Below are 19,109 nucleotides of genomic sequence, written 5' to 3'. Positions count from 1 at the left end.
TTTTTGTTTGAACTGAAATTAGATAAATTGTGCCTTTGCATAACAAACACAAACAATCATATTGCATTTTAGTAATAGTAGAAATTATGTAACTAATCCTGATCTTGATTTTTTCTTTTCTTTTTTAGGTTCAATTTATGAGCCACTTAAAAGTATTAACCTTCCAAAACCAGAGGGGGGAAGTCTGTGGGATAAATTAGATCATTATTACAGAATTGGTAAGTAAAGAGTTGGTTAAGAATTGTTCCTACCATGAAAAATTTTCAGTGCAATTTACAGGAGTATTTACAGTTATGGTTATAACAGTCATTAGCTTTAAGTAATATCTGCAATTTCTGATAAGGATTTCTGTTTTCTGAAGAGAAAAAAAATATATCATTACAATTCCTCATAAGATTCCCATGATAATGTAACACATATTTGGATATTTCATACATTGCTTAAAAGATCATGATGACCTGTACAAAGCATTCAAAATTACATCTGCACTTGTCAAACAGTAGAATAGGTGGAACAGGAGCAATAGAATAGAGAATAGAGTTGGGCCCCATTATCTTAGATGAGGAGGGAGTAAAGGTGATCTGATAGATTTTGATGCTTTAACTAACCAAATTTGGAATTGGTTTTAACATGGAAGATTGCTCTGTTCTGTGTCTTTTTTATGCAAGCTTACCCCTTACACCTTTTTAAAGTGTTTGCGACCTTTTAAAATTTTGAGCTGTGTCCGTTGGACTTGGATGAGGTAGGAGAAGAAAATATTTCTTATGCATCTTTTAGATAAGTAGAGCCACTCCCATGTTAATCCTCATAATACGTGTTGGTTCTGCTAGAGCCCTTCCATCTGAAAACTGGACAGGAAAAAATAGCCCAGACATCTTTTACCTTTAAGAAGTTGTCCATGTAGTTGTTTCTAAATTGTTGAATAAAGTTCAAAGTATACAAAATAGGTAATTAAATATACCCTTTCCAATCACACCATGTTGTTTTGATGTATTATTTTTGAGAACTGTTAAACATGTCCATCCCCATCCTCTAGCTATTGCAAAGCCCTGAGATTATTAGAGCTTATATATGTATATGAAAGCAGATTTTGTGTTTTTTACTGTTATGAAAACCTTAGCATTGTTGTTTTTTTGTTGTGTTTTTGTTTGATTGATTGTTTTTGTTTTTAACTGGACTGTTCCCAATTTACTTTGAAGAGTGGCTTCTAGAATTATAAACATTATACAGCACTGGAATATGTATTTCATTCACTGCTCTGTGATGGTAACTGCTGTTTTGTGTTGCCTATATAATTCTACGTTGAGCAGTAGAAATACTGCTAATATTAAAAACTGATGTAAATAGTTTATGCTATGCATTGCTCTCAATGTCTCACTCCTTGTCATTTTAAAGAATATTGAAATAGTCATCTGGCCAGAGTTAAAACTTAATTTTTATGAATGTAGAGTTCTGCTGAGTTTAACAATTGTTTACATTATTTTGGGGTCAGACAATATACTATAGACACTTTTTTGCAAAAAAGAGAAATTACTGACTTGTGTTGGAGTGGTTCTATGTGGAGTGGGCAGTGCTGTAGGAATAGTCACAGAATTTTTGTGAATACTGAGTGTTTTGAAGAGTTCTAATCTGAGAGTCGAACCAGTATGAAAAAGTTTTCTTTGTGTGTGTCTCTCCTGACCTTTTTGTGTTGTGCATGCTCAGACGTTCACATATTGATTTATACCTATGCAGAAACTGGAAGAAACATGTTGTAAATGTTATTCATTAGCAACAATTAATTTCTTTTTCCATTTTTCCAGTTAAGACAACGTTGCTACTTCATCAAAGCCCAACCACAGGTCTGTTTCCTACAAAGACATATGGGGATAACAGAAAGGCAAAAGTGCATGACAATCTTTACTGTGCTGCATGTTCCTGGGCATTGGCTCTTGCTTACAGGTGCGTAACTTCTAAATTCACATCTCTGCCATTATTTCTGTTATGTAGTACATCGGGAATGTTTTAAAAGACGATATTTTATCCAAAATATTGTGAACACCTAGAGGTGATGCATGTTTCTGAATCTCAGTAAAAAGTACTTAAGTAGCTACTAGGTTAAAAATGTCTGTAATTTTGGTAAGCAAATACAGTTTCATATAATTTCATAGGTACCAGTATTCTGAAACCGAGGAATTCATACACGCTATTAAAAATACAGGTTATTGTGGCAAACTGTACTCATGGAATACTGCTCATTTCAAATGCGGTACTTGAGTTGAGCACAGAACCAGGTTTGTGGTAGGGTAACAGTCAGGATACTCACAGACGACTGAATCCTCAAATGCTGAGAAATATATGTTTGGGAAATAACAGTGACTATCCACAGCAGATACAAAGGACATGAGACTGTTAAACCAAAAGGTTATTTTTTTTTGGTATTTTGTTGTATGTTACATAATAATTTCTTCTTACTTTTCTTGTTGCCTTTGATTTTCTATAATTCCACTTTATGTGCCTGCTAACTTCTTAGTACAAGTATGTTAACTGGATGCTGATCTAGGCTGTCAGTTCACTGAAAACTCTGTTTCATCAGGATAATTGATTAAACTGAGTGTATGCAGTTTAAATTAAAAGCCAGAAATGAAGCACAAGATAAATTCCACATCTATATTGGTTTAGGCTATGGTTGTTAGCTTGCATGAAGTATAAAGGGTTGTGTATCGACAGGATTTCTGAGAGTAGTGGGAAAGGATGTCATAACAAGATATAATTACAAATCCTATCCAACTATGGAAATGATATATTAACTTCTCCACTGTGACGAAACTGTTCTGCTAAGCCCAGAGGTTATTATCAACAGTAACATAGTGGTTTGGTGGCAGAAGGCCCGTCTCCCTTTGTGTTTATGTTAATAACTAATAAATGGGAAGACTGCAGTCTGATCCTGAATTGTATCTGGATATTGAAAAATGCTATTTTCAGGGGTATGAAGAATTTGTCTTAAATTCTCAGACAAATTTAAGATCTATTCTCGCTAAATTAATAGGAAAGTGATGAGGATTTTCATTGCTTATTTCTGAATAATCTTCTTTCTTCAAAAATTTCTTCTGCTTTTCCTGAGAGTGTAAGGTTGTTCCTTTCCATTCTTTTGTCAGCAGCGTTTATTTCTCAAATCATTTTACTAACAACCTTTAAACTGCAACGAGAATCTTACTAAGCCATCAAAACAGTCAGGCTTTCATGGTGCTAGATTGCTTTCCAGTTCATATAATTAAAACTATTCTTCGTGACTTTATTTTTGAAGAAAACAGTTGTTTTCACTTGAATAGTAGTTTTAAAACTAACAAAAAACATGTGAAATATCTTCAATATATTGCAGTTTTGTTAAGGTGTGTGTTCTTCTGCTTCAGTGGTAATTCTACTTTTTTTTTTCCTAATTAATTTTTGGTGGGTTAAATGCCTTCTGTCTAACTGCTGTTACAATGTCATTAAAATGTAACTGTTTTAAAATAAGCAAAAAGAATATTTTTCTATGGATTTTAACATTTGAGTGTACAGGGAACAGGGTTAAGCTGAGGCAGGGGAAATTTAGGCTTGACATCGGGAGGGGGTTCTTCACAGAGAGGGTGGTTGCACACTGGAACAGGCTCCCCAGGGAAGTGGTCACTGCACCGAGCCTGACTGAATTTAAGAAGAGATTGGACTGTGCACTTAGTCACAAGGTCTGAACTTTTGGGTAGACCTGTGCGGTGTCAAGAGTTGGACTTGATGATCCTTAAGGGTCCCTTCCAACTCAGGATATTCTATGATTCTATGATTCTACAGTTTAAATATTTACTCTCATCTACTGATACATTAAATATTAGGTGCCATTCAGATATGCAAAGGTAATGATGTTAAACAAAACAATTGTTCTGATGATTTCTTATGCCGAGTTCTCATCAAGACCTCATTTGAAAAGTTTCATCTTCATCCTCTGTGAATAAAGGTACCTCCTTGCCTTCATCCTTCCTTACATACTCAGTTAAACCATCAAGAGCTACTGGTTTGGTTTTACTTGCCTTAATATTTTACTTTAATGACTGTACTTGTCATTCTATATTCCTTTTCTAATTTTGGGTGGTTCACTTTCTGTACAAATTCCTTTAGCTTGTTGTTAATGTGTGGTGGGATTGACTTTCTCCCTATGATTTTGTTTACAATCACCAATAATTTGGCTTTGCAGTAACGTGTCAGTGAGTTGAAGCTTTGATTCTGAGGGGGGACCCTAATTCTCCATAAATATTTTGAAGGTTTTACTTTGGATTGGATTTATTCTAGGTTCCTAGACCGAACGTCCCTCTAGCCTATATAATTCATACCTGTTCAAAGTACTAATAATTTGCACATCTTGTTGGGGGACTGTGGGAATTAGAGGTATTAGAGTACATTTGTTGTTCAGTTTCCTCTTAGAGGAATTTGTGTTTCAAAGCTGTTCTGCAAATCTAACCACTGGATGATAAGTGGGGATGATTCCATTCAAAACCTGGATGCTGGTCTAGATTTAAGCATTCATATCACACTGCCTGCATTCTGACTCACTGAAAACTGCATTTGATCTGTGCTCCATCAGTGTCTATAATTTTTCTCTGCTTACAGTTCTTCCTTCTCTGTTCACTAATATTGCAGTTTTGACTCTCCCAATTTAACTCATTACTGTTTTGAATTCTGTGCTTCATGTTAATGATAGATTTGTCACTTCAGCAAAAATAAATGGATTTCTCTTTTTGCAAAAGACTGCAAAATCATAGTGATTCAAAATGTTACAAAGCTATACATAAGTCAAAAGGATGACTTGTTAAACTGTCTGTGAAACTGGAGAATATGGAAGAACAAAGGCATTGTAATATACAAGGTGCTTCATGACTAGCATTGCAATGACTTACTGTTCGTTCATTTCTGAGATTTAGTATTCCTTGTCTCCAACCTTGCTTCCCTAGCCACCCAAGAAAATATGGAGGTGATGATAACTCAAATGTAGTGTTCTTAACGAAGATGATGGTGTGCGAATATGGATTAATTTACTCTGTTTTTAATAATCACCAACTAGTGGTGAGGTAGTAATTACATTCTTGGACAAAATTTTAGTATATTTTACAGAAGTAGTGCCAGAAATAATATGGGGAACAACTGTCAAAGTAAATCTATCTATCAGATAAAAAAAGTTTTCAGTTTCTTCTTTTGTCTGTATTTGTTGCTTTAGATTCTGTACGTATGATATGAATGTGAAAAAGAGTAATTAAAATTATTTTCTCAGAAATGTTTCAAAATGATGCTTTTTGAAAGAGAGGTCATACAAAGATCTTTGTAATTACTAGTCTGTGTTTTCTTCTGGAAATGCCATGCATGAGGTCTAATGGATCTCAAAATTTTCAGAAACTAGCAAAAACTACAAGGAAGTTAGCATTCAGAATGAGTAATTATTACTTTCATTTCTTTTATACTGAAATGTTTGTATCTTTTAATTCCACATCCTTGGGTGAAATAAAAGCATCTGAAAATGAAAAAAAACTGAAAAAGTTTGGAAGGAAGACTAAAAGATACACGGATGATTATTCTGAATTTTCAGCAGCTGAAAAAGCCTCACAGAATAAAGCATGGCATAGCTTTGCCTGAGCTATTCAGTCTTTAATTCCCAGTTTGTAGAATTATAGAAGCTGATATGTGAAACTTGCAGATTGAAGAAAGGGCAAGTGGCAAGACGAGTCCTTTGCGTTATTTCCACTTATGCTTAAAACAAGGTCCTGGACTTGGCTGCCGCACAGTGAATTGCCTTTGATGGGCAAAAGTTGATGATTCAAATTAAGCATATGACTAAAATTCATAATGAGCTAAGATACAGGACTCATGTGGAAGTCTGCATTATCTACCAGATACAAATTACTGTGCTTGACTCATACCAGTACTGTTCAATAAAACCTAAACTTCTGAAGAGCACATTAAGAAAACAAACACTGCTGTTGTGAATAAAAGGAGAAAAATGTAGGTTATTAAGTGAAAACTTCAGAGCCTATTTTTCTGCTTCTTACTGCTCTTTGGATTTATGATAATGTTGAGAATAAATCCTACTGCTCAAAAAAACCCCAGCCTCTTCAGTTTGTATTATGATTTATGATTTTATTACTTGTTCCCCCCCTCGGTTGAACTTTGGAGTTGAAATCAAGTACATTTCTTGTATGCAGGATTACCATTTAAATAAGCTAATGACATGTTAAGAATGGTGGGAAAGGATGTGCTTCCTAATGTAGTTATTGTCTGCTTAACTATAACCAAATTAGTGACAATTATAAAGTGGACTGAGAAAGAGCAGTGAGCAAACTCCAGCCCTCCCCTTTTTATTCGTTAAAAAAAGAACACCTCTTAGTGCACCATACAAAAATCCACGTGGAAGCTGGCAAGCTGGGATTTTGTATGCAGCACCATTGAAATGCATCTGGGGGGATGGGAATTTTTAGTGCATCCTTTACTTTTAGATTTTTTGCTTATGTGAAAAATGCAAGGCAGTAACATACGGTCACTCCACCTAAACGCTAGTAGGGGAGAGTTTTGTTATGCTCAGTAATGCAACATAATTCTATTTATATGGGGTGTCAGTGTTTTGCTCCCCAGTCTGTATAGCCTAAACATTTTATATAACAAAGATTACAAAATCCTATAGTATTCACAGATGAGTATTTTGTGTGTGAGCATACCAGAGCACTGACCACATTCAATTGCGTGCACTGACACAGAGTACACAGGAGTGGATGTTACCCACTAGCCCACAGGGAATTTATCACCCTAACTTCTTTCCACAGGTGTCTGAAGTCCAGAACCCCTGCACAACAAAGACAAAATGAAAACCCCAGTGCCTCTGTCTACTGCAGATTGAATTTTCAGTGTTGCATGTACTGACGTTATCCTAAAATATGGTTCTGTTTAAAAACAATAGTGAGAAACGAAAAACCCAACCGACCCAGGACACCACACAAGAATGTAATGTTGGCAGCGTTGGTGTGTCCTGACTGGTGCTGTGCCTGCTGGGCGTGGGTTAGAGCTGCTCTGAGCCTAGCACGAGTGGGGACAAAGCCATCTCCAGATGGCTGGCTTTTAAAGTCAAGTTCTGGGAACCTGAACTCGTAAGGAACCTCCGTACCATGCAGACCATCTCTGTCACCATCTTCAGTGGTGACATATTTGTCACCAGTGCATATTTGTATCAGAAATGTGTTGTTTTAAGTTACAGATTTGTAAGAAAATTTTATTTTCATCCTAAAAAGCTCAGTCAAAAATCAAGAAAGGGGAAAGAACAATGAATGCAGTGATCAGGCTTGTTTACACACAATACATTTCTTGTTAAAGTAACCTGAGATTTGGCATAGTTCTTGATATATGTTCAGTAATGTAGTAGTTGTGAGTATTGTTTGATTTCATGATATAAAAAAAAAGTGCCTTAAAACACATTTCCGAACATTTGTGTAGTTAACTTTCAGATCTTGTACATACAGCTGTAGCTTAACATCATCAGGAAAGTCCTTGATTATGAATGAAATGCTTTGTAGAATTAAAGCAAAATTACCTTCATGTTATGGATCTCTCAAGGAACACAGAACAGTAGCTTGCAATATTATAATAGCTTCAAGGATTTTTTTTTCCTTTTAAAATTTGATATAGGAATGTTTGTGTAAGCTGCAACATAACCTAAAAATAATATTTTTTTTAATGAGGGAATTATGGGCAGAGCTGTAAATACATTGATAAGAGTGTGGGCACTATATGATAATGTTAGTTAAATACTTAATACCCCAAAACATTAATACCCCAAAGCATTAATGTATCCTTTTTTTTTCTTTGTGTTTTCTTAATGCATTTCCAATTCGTTTTATGAATTATCTTTCTTAACCAGGCGTATTGATGATGACAAGGGAAGAACTCATGAACTGGAGCATTCTGCTATAAAGTGTATGAGAGGAATTCTCTACTGCTACATGCGTCAGGCCGATAAGGTAAACCACTGTAGTGCGGACAGAAGCACTCAATTCTAAAGCATTAATTAAACTGTAAAAACTAGCCTCTAAATATAGATAGAATTCAGAAGGGGAATGCAGTATTACTGTGTGGCTCAGCTAAAAACATTGCCCATTTTTGCTAGGTTGCTGCATTGTGTGAAGGTATAAAAGAAAGGAGAATCTTGCAAAGAGAGTAAGCATCGTGGCACATTTTAAATGTGTTTGGATTCATTTTGCAGATATTTATCCCTTTTAAGTATTAGACCATTAATAACATGGTGTGTTTTTTTTTAACCATCTTTTTATTCCTGGAAATGGAAGGATACAAAATTTCTTCTATTGAAGACTAGAGAGTTTTCTTAGGACTGTGAACTTGGTTATTGCATTTGTTATTTTCCTTACCTAGGTAGCCAATGTGATTATTTTGCTTGGTTTCTTTAGCAGTCTTCTTTGATTTAATGATGTATATTCAGAAGGGCAGCAATCCAAAGTGAATGTAGAAATGGGGTAATTTGTTTATGCTATAATGCAGTTGTATTTTATAACGTATATATTCAGCCTGTAATCCTCTTGTCAGTCAGTGTACGCTCAAGAATATTCAGGGCTTCTCCTTGTCAAAATTTAGATACGGTGCATTAATTTCATGTAGTGGTTAACTAATTCTACGAACAGTTAAATACCTATATTTGGTGATTATTTTATTTTAAATTTCATCCAACTGACTTTAAACTGTTATTAAGAATCATTTCCATTTTGCTGTGTAGTTGACATCACTTCTAAGTGCACAAACTGTAATGTAAAATTCGTAGGCATCTGTCAGTAGTAATAATAAGCAAATCAGGCGTATTGCCAGTTGTGTTTATGCTGACATGATAGTTTTTCTGTTTTCTTAGTCTGATTCTCTGTAGTCTCAGATCTTTAAATAATCTTGACCTAAATTGATCTTGTTTCATTTGAGCTGTTATTTTTCTCTTTGACACGCAGTGTTTGGTTTCGAGGGTGATCAGTACATTTATGAATAATGAGTGTTAAATTAACACAAGTGTCAAACTGTTGATGTACTGGTTGTCATTTTTCACCTTGATTACTATAAAATCTTCTCTTGTCCTGCAGTGTAGTAATAAGCAGTCTCAGTTACCTAACAGACATCATTTACTGATGGACTTTATTCTGAGAAATTTTATAAGCGCTGAATATCCAGAGGGAACATGCTTTTTAATAATATCATGTTGGATATTAGGAGAAATTTCTTTACTGAAGGGGTTGTGTGGCATTGGAATAGGCTGCCCAGGGAAGTGGTTGAGTCACCTTCTCTGGAGGTCTTCAAGAAATGTGTAGATGTAGAACTTTGGTAGTATGGTTTAGTGGTGGACTTGTCAGTACCAGGTTAAAGGTTGGACTGGATGATCTTAGAGGTCTTTTGCAACCTCAATGATTCTGTGATTCTCTGTTTCTAAAATGAATTATATGTACCCAAATAGGGAGGTGTGACAAGAATAGATAATACTCCTTGTGACCATAATTGCAGATGTTATATTCTAATGCCAATAAACATATGAATTGTAACCTAAAGTATACTGAATACATTCACTGACTAGATATGGTAACTATACAAAGTAGCATTCATTTATTCTCTTTCTTGAACTGAAAGCTTAGGGGTCAGGATTCTCTGAATATACTTCAGATCTGTGAGTTCAAGGTAGACATGATACACTTCAGCACACTTCCTGCTACAGTTTCAGCATCTGTAGCTCGCTATTACACTTCTTTTCTATGAAAATGAAATAAACTAGAAGGGTTGTATTTTTTTTGTTCTTCACAGATGTGTACATTAGTGGGTATGATATAGTTTACGGTAAGTTTTAGGAACTGCTGTTTCTAAGTTTCACATAGCTTGATTCTCTTCTCAGAAAAATTTGAAGCACCTGAGTTATATAGTGAATTTGCAGTTGCCAAACACTTGGAAATTATTGAATTTGATTTTATGTTTTGCCTTTAAATCACCTTTAGGTTCAGCAGTTTAAGCAAGACCCCAAACCATCTGAATGTCTTCATTCTGTTTTCAGTGCACATACTGGAGATGAGGTCTTCTCGGCTAAGGAATATGGTCATCTTCAGGTAAAGTATGTGTGTGTGGATGGTTTTAAAATAATGTTACTGTCTTGATTCTTCCATGATGCAACCATCTCAGAAAATGTTTAGAATTCTGTTAGGTGCATTAAACGTCATAAAATTGAATTTTCTTCTGCATCTTTTGATGAAAAGGACAGACTAAATAAAACAAATCAAATCAAATAAATAATCAAATAAAACACAGTGGTATATTTTGGTGAGAAGGTATTAAAATACCTGCAGGATTTGTGGAGGTAGATGATTGTTTCTTTTTAATCCTTATTCTTTTTGAGGCCAAGAGATGGCTGTCACTAAATAATCCTGGCATTAAAATGTTGAAATAGACAGAGAAATGAAAGATGTAGTGTAATTTTACACTGAATTCTATATCTATTTATTATCATTCCCGGCTTAATTTCACATAAGTCTGAGCAAATTTCCTTCACAGTAAAGATTTAATGGATGCTGTCAACGGCTTTGTCTAGAGACTTGTTGTTTAGTATTTTGCATAGCAGTCCCTAATCAGATTCATCATATAACTTCCCTATTGATAGTTTTATTTTCTTTCATTTTTCAGAGCATTGATTTACTCTTTTTTTCCCTTTGTACTTTCAGACCCTTTTATGTGTTCATGAGAGTGTCCTTTTGCATTCCATAACTTTACATATTCTTTTAATTCATAAATTGCTCCTGAAGTTACTCAGAAGTGACAGTAGGTTGATAATTATTTCATGGTACCAACATGACCAAAATAGTTTGTACAGTAATGTGTTGGATTCAGAAAATGTTTGTTCAGAGAAAAATGAACGTGGGAGTTATCCTAAGCTGGTGTTTTGGACTTCTGAGTGAAACTTCCTTAACGTGCATATTTTTTATCTGTGGGAGAAGACAGCAGTTCTGGGACTTGGGGAGCATTGTGTGATTGTTCTAAGTCTCTGCTTTTCTTGGCAAGTCATCCTTTTTTTATAAACATGAATGCCCATTCCCTTTTCTCATCAGCAAATCTGTAGAAATAGAGGGTTTTCATCCCTATGGAGAGAACAAAAAAGAGAGTAACTAAGGTAATTGAGTTGGGAAAAAGGGAATATGCTAAGTAGCTGGCCAGCCATTGTTACTGTACTTGATGCTTCTCAGATCGTATTAAAAAATTGAAGTCACTGGTTCTTCAAATCTTTTGGAGTTTATAGAATCTGGACCTTATTCTTCCAATTTATATTCTAGATAGTTTCTCTAAATTTCATATACAGAGGTTATGTTTTTATAGCTCATTAAAGCAAATTATTGTGGTAAACTTTCTTTCTCTATCAAAGTTTTACAAATTCTAATTTTTACTAGAATTCTGTGTAACAAAAACAGTGTAACTAATGATAAAATGACATTATGATGCATGTCCATACAACTGCTGAAGGTAATTACTATTAATAATAAATGCCATGTATAGCAACAGAATGAAAGTTTTCATAAATGTAATCATAATCTGAATGTTCTAATTATAGTTCTGTCAGACGATAATGCTAAAGGTCCAGTTATGCATAAAGTGATCTGCTTTTTAGGTGTGGTATGTACCCTGCATTATGCTGCTTGTTTTCTCTTGGTGAATTGTCATGTATGTATGCTTGAAACAGCTTGTGACTAAAGCGACTGCCTTGAAGTCAAAGCAGTATTATTCCTGAGCAAAAAAAAAAAAAAAAAAAAAATGGTTTAAAACAATTAAAAAAAATGATACCGTAGCAGAAGTTGTAGAGGAAAGTGTTTATTAGTAACACTCCTTTTGATTGTTTCAGCATCAATAGATGTAGGATATTGGTACATTAAAGTAATATTTCTGAAGAACCACAACTAATTCTGCGTTATAATAGTGCCATCTTTATTAGTGAGTACCTTCCCATTTAGCTTGTTTGTTTATTTGACTCCAATAAATTTAAACTTAATTACAGTTTTGTTTTTGTCTTTAATTCAGATAAATGCTGTGTCATTATTTCTCATCTATTTGGTTGAGATGATCTCTTCGGGGCTGCAGATTATCTACAACACAGACGAGGTACAAAGATTTCTCATGTTAAAACACGTGCTTTAAGTTTTTTTTTCCTTGTTTTTATTACGTTGCCAACTCTAAAGTAATTGTTCTATAAATACAATGTAGATATTTACCACTTTATTGACAGTCAGTAAAGGTGAATGGAATGGAGGTATAGTGAAATAAATGAAAAGCTAACAGAGATAGGTATGCAATGAGTGAATGTAACATGACATTGAAAAGTTTCATTGTTCCCTGCTATTTCTGAAATGTTCAGGATCAAGATTTAAAAGGTCTGCGAGGACAGATAATTTCTTGTCATGTTGTACTGGCTTTTCACCTTATTTCAAGCTGTCAGTCAAGGTATGCTGGCCAGTGGTATTTCATTGTTATAAATAGGTAGGGTTTATCTTCTGGAAAGCTCAAGGGCTTTCCTCAAATACATATGGACCCTAAGGGTGTTAAGAAGTTTTGCTGTACCTTTAAAGGATAATAAAACAATTTATATAACGGTAAAAGATGTTTGTTAACTATTCTTAAAATAAGATAATAACAGCCACCATGTGCTTGTTGAGGACAAGTCATGTCAGGATAACATGCTGTCCTGTTTTAAAATGAGATTAAGTTTTGAGACAGGAATGAAAGGCACAGATTTTTTTTTATTTTTTTTCTTAATCTGGATTTGTTTAAACTTACACTGGTCTGTTGAATAGTTGCTGCTGTATTGCCTTAAAAAGCTTAAATGTATTTATAGTGCCACCAATAAAATAAAATAAAATAAAAAAGGATGGGGTGGGCTGTGGGAGGATTTTTCCTGTAGTAGTATATTTGCTTTATATTTTTATAACATAAATTTTCATTAATGATTTTTCTTTATGTAATGAGAAACTAAGAGATGAACTTGTCTCCTTTCTAATCATGGCTTAGTTAGATCATATGACAGGTCTGTATTATTTTTTATGATTTGCTTTTATGTCTTTGAGGAAGCAAATGTGTATAATTATGTATTTACTTAGCTTGACTTGTAATTTATGTTATCCTCCAGATGTTTGCATTTAATTACAAAATCTGCAGAAAAATTGCATTTGTCTAGAATCTACAATCAGTGGATTTTTCCACTTTTAATGTCAGGATGTAGTGTTCATGGCAATGCTGCTCTAGTAATCTATGATCTATGGAGATGTAACAAAAAGAGACCAGAAGAAGAAAATCCAGGGCTTTTAATTCATGAATGCATAAAACTATAGCTATCAAAGTCCTCAGAAAATACCGCCTCCAGCATTAAAGAAAAATATATTAAAAACTCTTGTATGATGTTACCCGTAGAAATTGCAAGCGTGATACAGTACCAGTTCAGCCTTAGGGTGCCTGATTCTGAATATTTCTTAGATTCTTTTAAATTTTGTTTTGTTTTTGTTTAATGTTTTAAAAGGAAATCTCTTCCTTTTATGCTTCTTTTTTTTTCAAACTTGAAACAAGGTTTTAGACCACTTGCAGATGCCTTCACTTCATAATATAAAAAATCACTTTCAAGTTTGTTCCCTCCCCCTCCCTTTTTTAACTACGTATGTAATGTTTCTTGGGCACTGGTAACATACAAGAAAAATGGAAATTATGTTTACTGTCACTTTGTCACTTAAGTAATTGTTTAATAAAAATAGCATGGATTCTTTTACACATCTGTCTTCAGCATGCCTGTTTCTTTGAAAGGCAGAGTTCCATGGTAAATCCAAAGACCCAATTTTATGAAAGGAACATTGCTGAGTCGATTTTTAAAGCGATCTTAAAATTTGCAGAGAAAAGTTCAGGAAAGTTTCTGACAATTAAGTTTCTGTAAACATTCTGTCCTACGGGCTCTTTCAGAGAATGTATGATTGTAAATGCAGCATAGACTGCCAGTCAGACAAACAAATAGGCAAGTGGGGTGTTTTTGAAATACTTCATTAGAAAAGTGATGCTGTCTTTAAATTGAACCCACAGCGTCTAATGTTCCATCCTTCAACTCTCTGGTTATGTGTGTAATTAATGTAGAGTAGGAAATCTAGTAGCAGTTCTAGTGCATGAAAATTTTCCTACAGATGAAAATTATAAGTTATCTTCTAGATTTACAAGTGCTTTATTGGGCATTGAAAGCATTTTTATATTTAGTTATCCAGAAAAATACGAAATAATATTTTGCTGGTGTCTTGCATGAATGTACTAGATGACTTTCCACTTCTCAGAGAAGTAGCAGCTTCATGGAAGCTGTACGTTGCTGACTGATAAAATACATGCATAAACAGATGTTGGCAAGGGTAGCAGGCAGTGATCAGGATAATGATGGACAGCAGTAAGTGATTGCTGAAAGTGTTAGTAATGAAGGTTTGTATACTAGAAGCAATCAAATACTATCAAACAAACATTGAACTGCTAAAATCTTTGATAATGAAGGAACTGTAACACTACATGATCATTGGCAGAATTTGGGCTCATCAGTAGATAGGACAAGATTAAGATTTTTTTTTCTTTCGCTTGAGCTAAGTAATTGTGACTTTCAGATCTATGATGCTGCTCAGCAGGCAAATAGAAGATGCTACCTGTCACTCTAGATGTAATGGTCCAGCTAAGAGAGTACTGATCCCCAAGGTTCACCCCAAAATTTCTTTACCTTACATGTGATAATTTTTAGTGGTTCTAGAGTTCACTGCTGTTGGCTGGCATACTTCAGCAGTCTGCAGAGCTATTTAAAGAAAAAATAGAAGTCATTATATCTAGCTGAGGTTATTTTCTAGAAACTAGTACATTTGGTTTAACTGCTTGGGTTACCTCATTCTTCAGTACAATACTTCAGGTTGGTCCTGAGGACACAATGTGTGTCAACTGAACAAACCATAGAGCGCTCTGTCCTTATCTTAATTGCTTAATTCTAGCATTTTCAGTAATAATGAAGGTTAGCAGTGGCATGGGAGAGTGCTGCAATGGTCACTGTACATCCCGGTCAGTTGCTTCTAAATAGTACTTTCAAGGATTTGGAGTTAGTGGTGTACTTCAGCACTTCTTATAAAAACGTTTTATTTTGGTGCTCATTCATTGCTTACTTTGGTGTTTAAAATAATACTTAAGATTTCATGGATTGCCATGGTGCCTTTTTGTAGATTAAATAGTGCATATGCTTGTACTTTGAAATGTGTGCTCAAATGGCTTCATGTATTTTTTGGTGTGTGTTCCTGCTGTGAATTCCATGATGTATTTAGTCGCTTTTCTTTCCTGGAGAGTGGGTTCTGAGCCAGTGCTAGCGCAGTGGAAGGTGCTGACAGATGGTTGATGTTTGGCAGGCTGTCTGCATGAATATGTTTGTACACAAAACTCTTGGCTTACTAGGAAATCTTTGTATACTAGGTTGTTGTTGTCAGGCATGGCAACTATCGATGAGTTATCCTCTAGCTGCATCTGTTTGTAGTTGAAAAATTAATTTAATCACATCTTTGCATCCATAGCAAAGAGGACAGCATATGATTGTGCAAATGATTGAACTTGATTGAAGCACCTATGTATAAAAAAGAATAACAAGTATTATTTGCTTTCATCTATGCTTCATTCATGTTCTTTATTACCCCTTGCTCTCCACATGTTTGACTTATGGATAAATAAGCTGAACACATAGTCCATAATTTCTGTAAGGGTTTTAGCACTGACTTGGTTATAGCATTTATATATCCATGGTATGAACGATTGTTCTGTGAAAGTTTCCTTTGGCAACATATTCCCTCCTCCCCCCTCCTCCCTTTTGTTATCTGCATCTTTTTATATAAATCTGCTATTTGGGGACTGCTAGTTATTCTTGTAAAATATCTGTAATTGACCATTTTTTTTCTAATGTTATGAACACTGTCACTGGTAGAAATGCATCACCTAGCTATGTACTTCTATGTGGTGCTTTTAGCCTCTTCGCTCTGCTAATGCATCTAAATTTCAGTTAATGACAGAAATAGGAGAAGACACACAGTGAATCACTGAGTATTCTAGCTCCATTCAGACATAGATCATCTGAATACAACCAAATGCTAAATTGTAGGAAAGAACAGTACTAGGCATATCTTAAGTGTGGGACAGTGTTTCCTTGAAAGTAGTAGCTATGAAAACAATAGTGTATAGATAACTGTACATGAGCATCCCATTTGAAATTTTAGCAGATACATGGTGTATAGAGAGGCAAGTAAGTATATAATTTCATATGTCACTGGTGGACTAGTATTAGCATAAAGGGTGTATGTGAAATAATAACTCTTTGAGATTTCAAGAGAAATGGAGAGGAAAAAGACAAAACAGATGCAAGTTACTTAAAAATGCAAGCATGCACCCTTCAGTACTGGATTTATTTTTTTTTCTCTAGTAGGTTATTTAAATGAAAAAAGAAAAGTTAATTTGACTGTAGTAACAATTATGAAGCTCCTTGCTTATGATATGATTGATTTCTTAACACATAACTGAGCATAATGTTGTTTCTAGCTGAACATAATAGATAACATATAATGGAACTTAATGTGATCAAATGGGTTTCCCAGAGTAGTTGTGAAGTTTCCATCCTTGGAGATGTTCAAAACCCAGTTGTTCCAGCTGACTGCCCTTTGGGGAGGGGGTTGGACTAGGCGGTTTCCAGATGACCCTTCCAGTCTTAACTAGTCTGTTATTCTGGGGTCATGAATCAAATGTTAATTATCCTCAGTTCTGTCCTGTTTTTGGAATGTGTGGTTATCTGGTGAATATGATGATGCAAGGTGACAGAAATTCAAGTGTTACTTGACAGAAAGTATGGGACTCTTCTGAAATCTTTTATCTTAATAAATAAATAAATAAGTAAAATCCTACGTGCAAAAATTTCCTGTACTTCCACACAATTGAGTGCATTTCTGTATGATGATATAACTCAACTTCAGCATTGCAGTAGGCTGGTGGGAAAGACAGGCTGTTTTGCCTTTAATTACTTTCCTTAAAAATAGTTTATTTCTTTATCTCAACTGTGTACTGAAAAGAGATTTTTCTTTTTTATTTCTTTTTCCATAGCTGATGAAAAGTAAAGAAAAAGATACAATTCTTTTTCCAGAGTTGAGATCTATGTACCTAAATGCACACAATTAAAGGACAAAAAGCCCATGCAGCAATGTTTTACAGAAGAAAAATGTCCGCACTGGCAAAATTCAATCAAGCTGCAGTAAAGAGAGTAAATTCTACTGCCTTTCCTGAAGGGAGGAAGGGGTTCTAAGAAACGGAGGATTTAGTGGAGAGGTTGTGATTGTAATTTCAACTATGTATATAAGGAAAAAGTGTCTGCTTAAATAAACCCCCATCTATAGTTGAGTATAGCCCTGATGTCGTGGTTTAACCCGGCCGGCAGCTAAACACCACGCAGCCGTTCGCTCACCCTCCCCCCTCCCTCTCTGGGACGGGGGAGAGAAATGGAAAGTGAAGCCTGTGAGTTGAGATAAAGACAGTTTAATAAGACAGGAAAATAATAATAACAATAATAATAATAACAATAATAATAATAATGATACAATGGTGATAATACGAAAGTAATAGTATGTACAAACAAGTGATGCACAATGCAATTGCTCACCACCTGCTGACCGATGCCCAGCCTAACCCCGAGCAGTCCGGCCCCCTCCCCTGGCTAGCCACCCCTATATATTGTTTAGCATGACGTCAGATGGTATGGAATACCCCTCTGGCTAGTTTGGGTCACCTGTCCTGGGTCTGTCCCCTCCCAGCTCTTGCTGCACCCCCAGCCTGCCTGTTGGCAGGACAGAGCAAAAGGCTGAGATGTCCTTGGCTTGGTGTAAGCACTGCTCTGCAACAATTAAAACATCGGGGTGTTATCAGCACTCTTCTCATCCTAAGCCAAAACACAGCATTCTACCAGCTACTAGGAAGAAAATTAATTCTGTGCTAACTGAAACCAGGACACCTGAGTATTTAGTTGAAACATTTTGATCCAAAAAGATATTTTGATTATAAGTTGGTTCAAGTTTTATTTTTGTTTATAAAGGAGTGTGTTTGAATGTGAAAAAATATATTATCTAGAACTAATTTAGTAGAACTTACAGCATATAATATGAATTAAGGAAGAGCACCAAGATTTCTGTGCCCTAATTTTGTAGGATTTAATTTATCTTGCTCTCTAAAGTTATTTTTAGGACAAGTATAATTTAGAAGAGCAAAATGCCAACTTTTTGAAGCTCTTCAAATATGTGTCTTCAATATGAAATCATGCCTATCTCTGGCTTTATAGAAACTTTCATTTAAATCACATTGCCACCAAATATGAGACAGTTTTTTATATTTTGTTAATAAAAAATATTTTTTACGGAGAGTATCTGAACTTGGGAACATTATAGTTTGGAAAGAATGTTGGATATAAGTCACAATTAAGATAACTGGGGAAAAACAACTTTGTCTTTTTGAAAAAATGAACAAAAGAATATATGCTTTCATTTTCCTCCTGTCGTTCCCCCCCCCCCCCTTCTTGCCTTACAGGTTTCCTTCATTCAAAATCTTGTATTCTGTGTGGAAAGAGCCTACCGTGTACCTGATTTTGGTGTTTGGGAAAGAGGAAGTAAATACAACAATGGCAGTCCAGAGCTACATTCAAGGTAGGTGAGAGAACGTAATGCTTTCAGTCAAAACAAATAAATGTGATATAAGAAATTAATGTAGTGAGTTAAATATTTTATATATATATATATATATATATATATATATATATATAATATATATATATAAAATAAAATAAATGAAAGCAAAAACAAACCAAAAAGAACCACAACAACAATTATTTGAACTTTTTCTGAAAATTTATATGGTGTGAAGGTAGAGGCTCAAGAGAAGCGACTAAGGTTTTCTAGAGACTAACAGATGTATTTTGGGGAAATGTGAAGTATAATTTTATCATCATGTGCATGCTGAAATAACCACATAGATGCTTAGCTGAGTGT

General features: G+C 34.8%; 1 protein-coding gene across 6 annotated transcripts in view; it reads left to right on the top strand.

The window, feature by feature from the left end:
- The window catches only part of PHKB (phosphorylase kinase regulatory subunit beta), a 76,340-nt gene that overhangs the window by 8,477 nt on the left and 48,754 nt on the right, over nucleotides 1-19,109 (top strand). For all 6 annotated transcript variants that reach the window (XM_038185611.2, XM_038185615.2, XM_038185612.2 and 3 more), the window contains 6 exons: nucleotides 129-218; nucleotides 1,803-1,941; nucleotides 7,907-8,006; nucleotides 10,020-10,127; nucleotides 12,082-12,162; nucleotides 18,652-18,767. In XM_038185611.2, coding sequence (XP_038041539.2) covers nucleotides 129-218; nucleotides 1,803-1,941; nucleotides 7,907-8,006; nucleotides 10,020-10,127; nucleotides 12,082-12,162; nucleotides 18,652-18,767 — 634 coding nt within the window. The remainder of the gene's footprint in view (nucleotides 1-128; nucleotides 219-1,802; nucleotides 1,942-7,906; nucleotides 8,007-10,019; nucleotides 10,128-12,081; nucleotides 12,163-18,651; nucleotides 18,768-19,109) is intronic.

The sequence above is a fragment of the Anas platyrhynchos genome, chromosome 12 (genome assembly GCF_047663525.1).
Source record: "Anas platyrhynchos isolate ZD024472 breed Pekin duck chromosome 12, IASCAAS_PekinDuck_T2T, whole genome shotgun sequence".
Lineage (NCBI taxonomy): Eukaryota > Metazoa > Chordata > Aves > Anseriformes > Anatidae > Anas > Anas platyrhynchos.
Note: the sequence above shows the minus strand (reverse complement) of the source record. Positions and strands in the feature narration are given on the sequence as shown.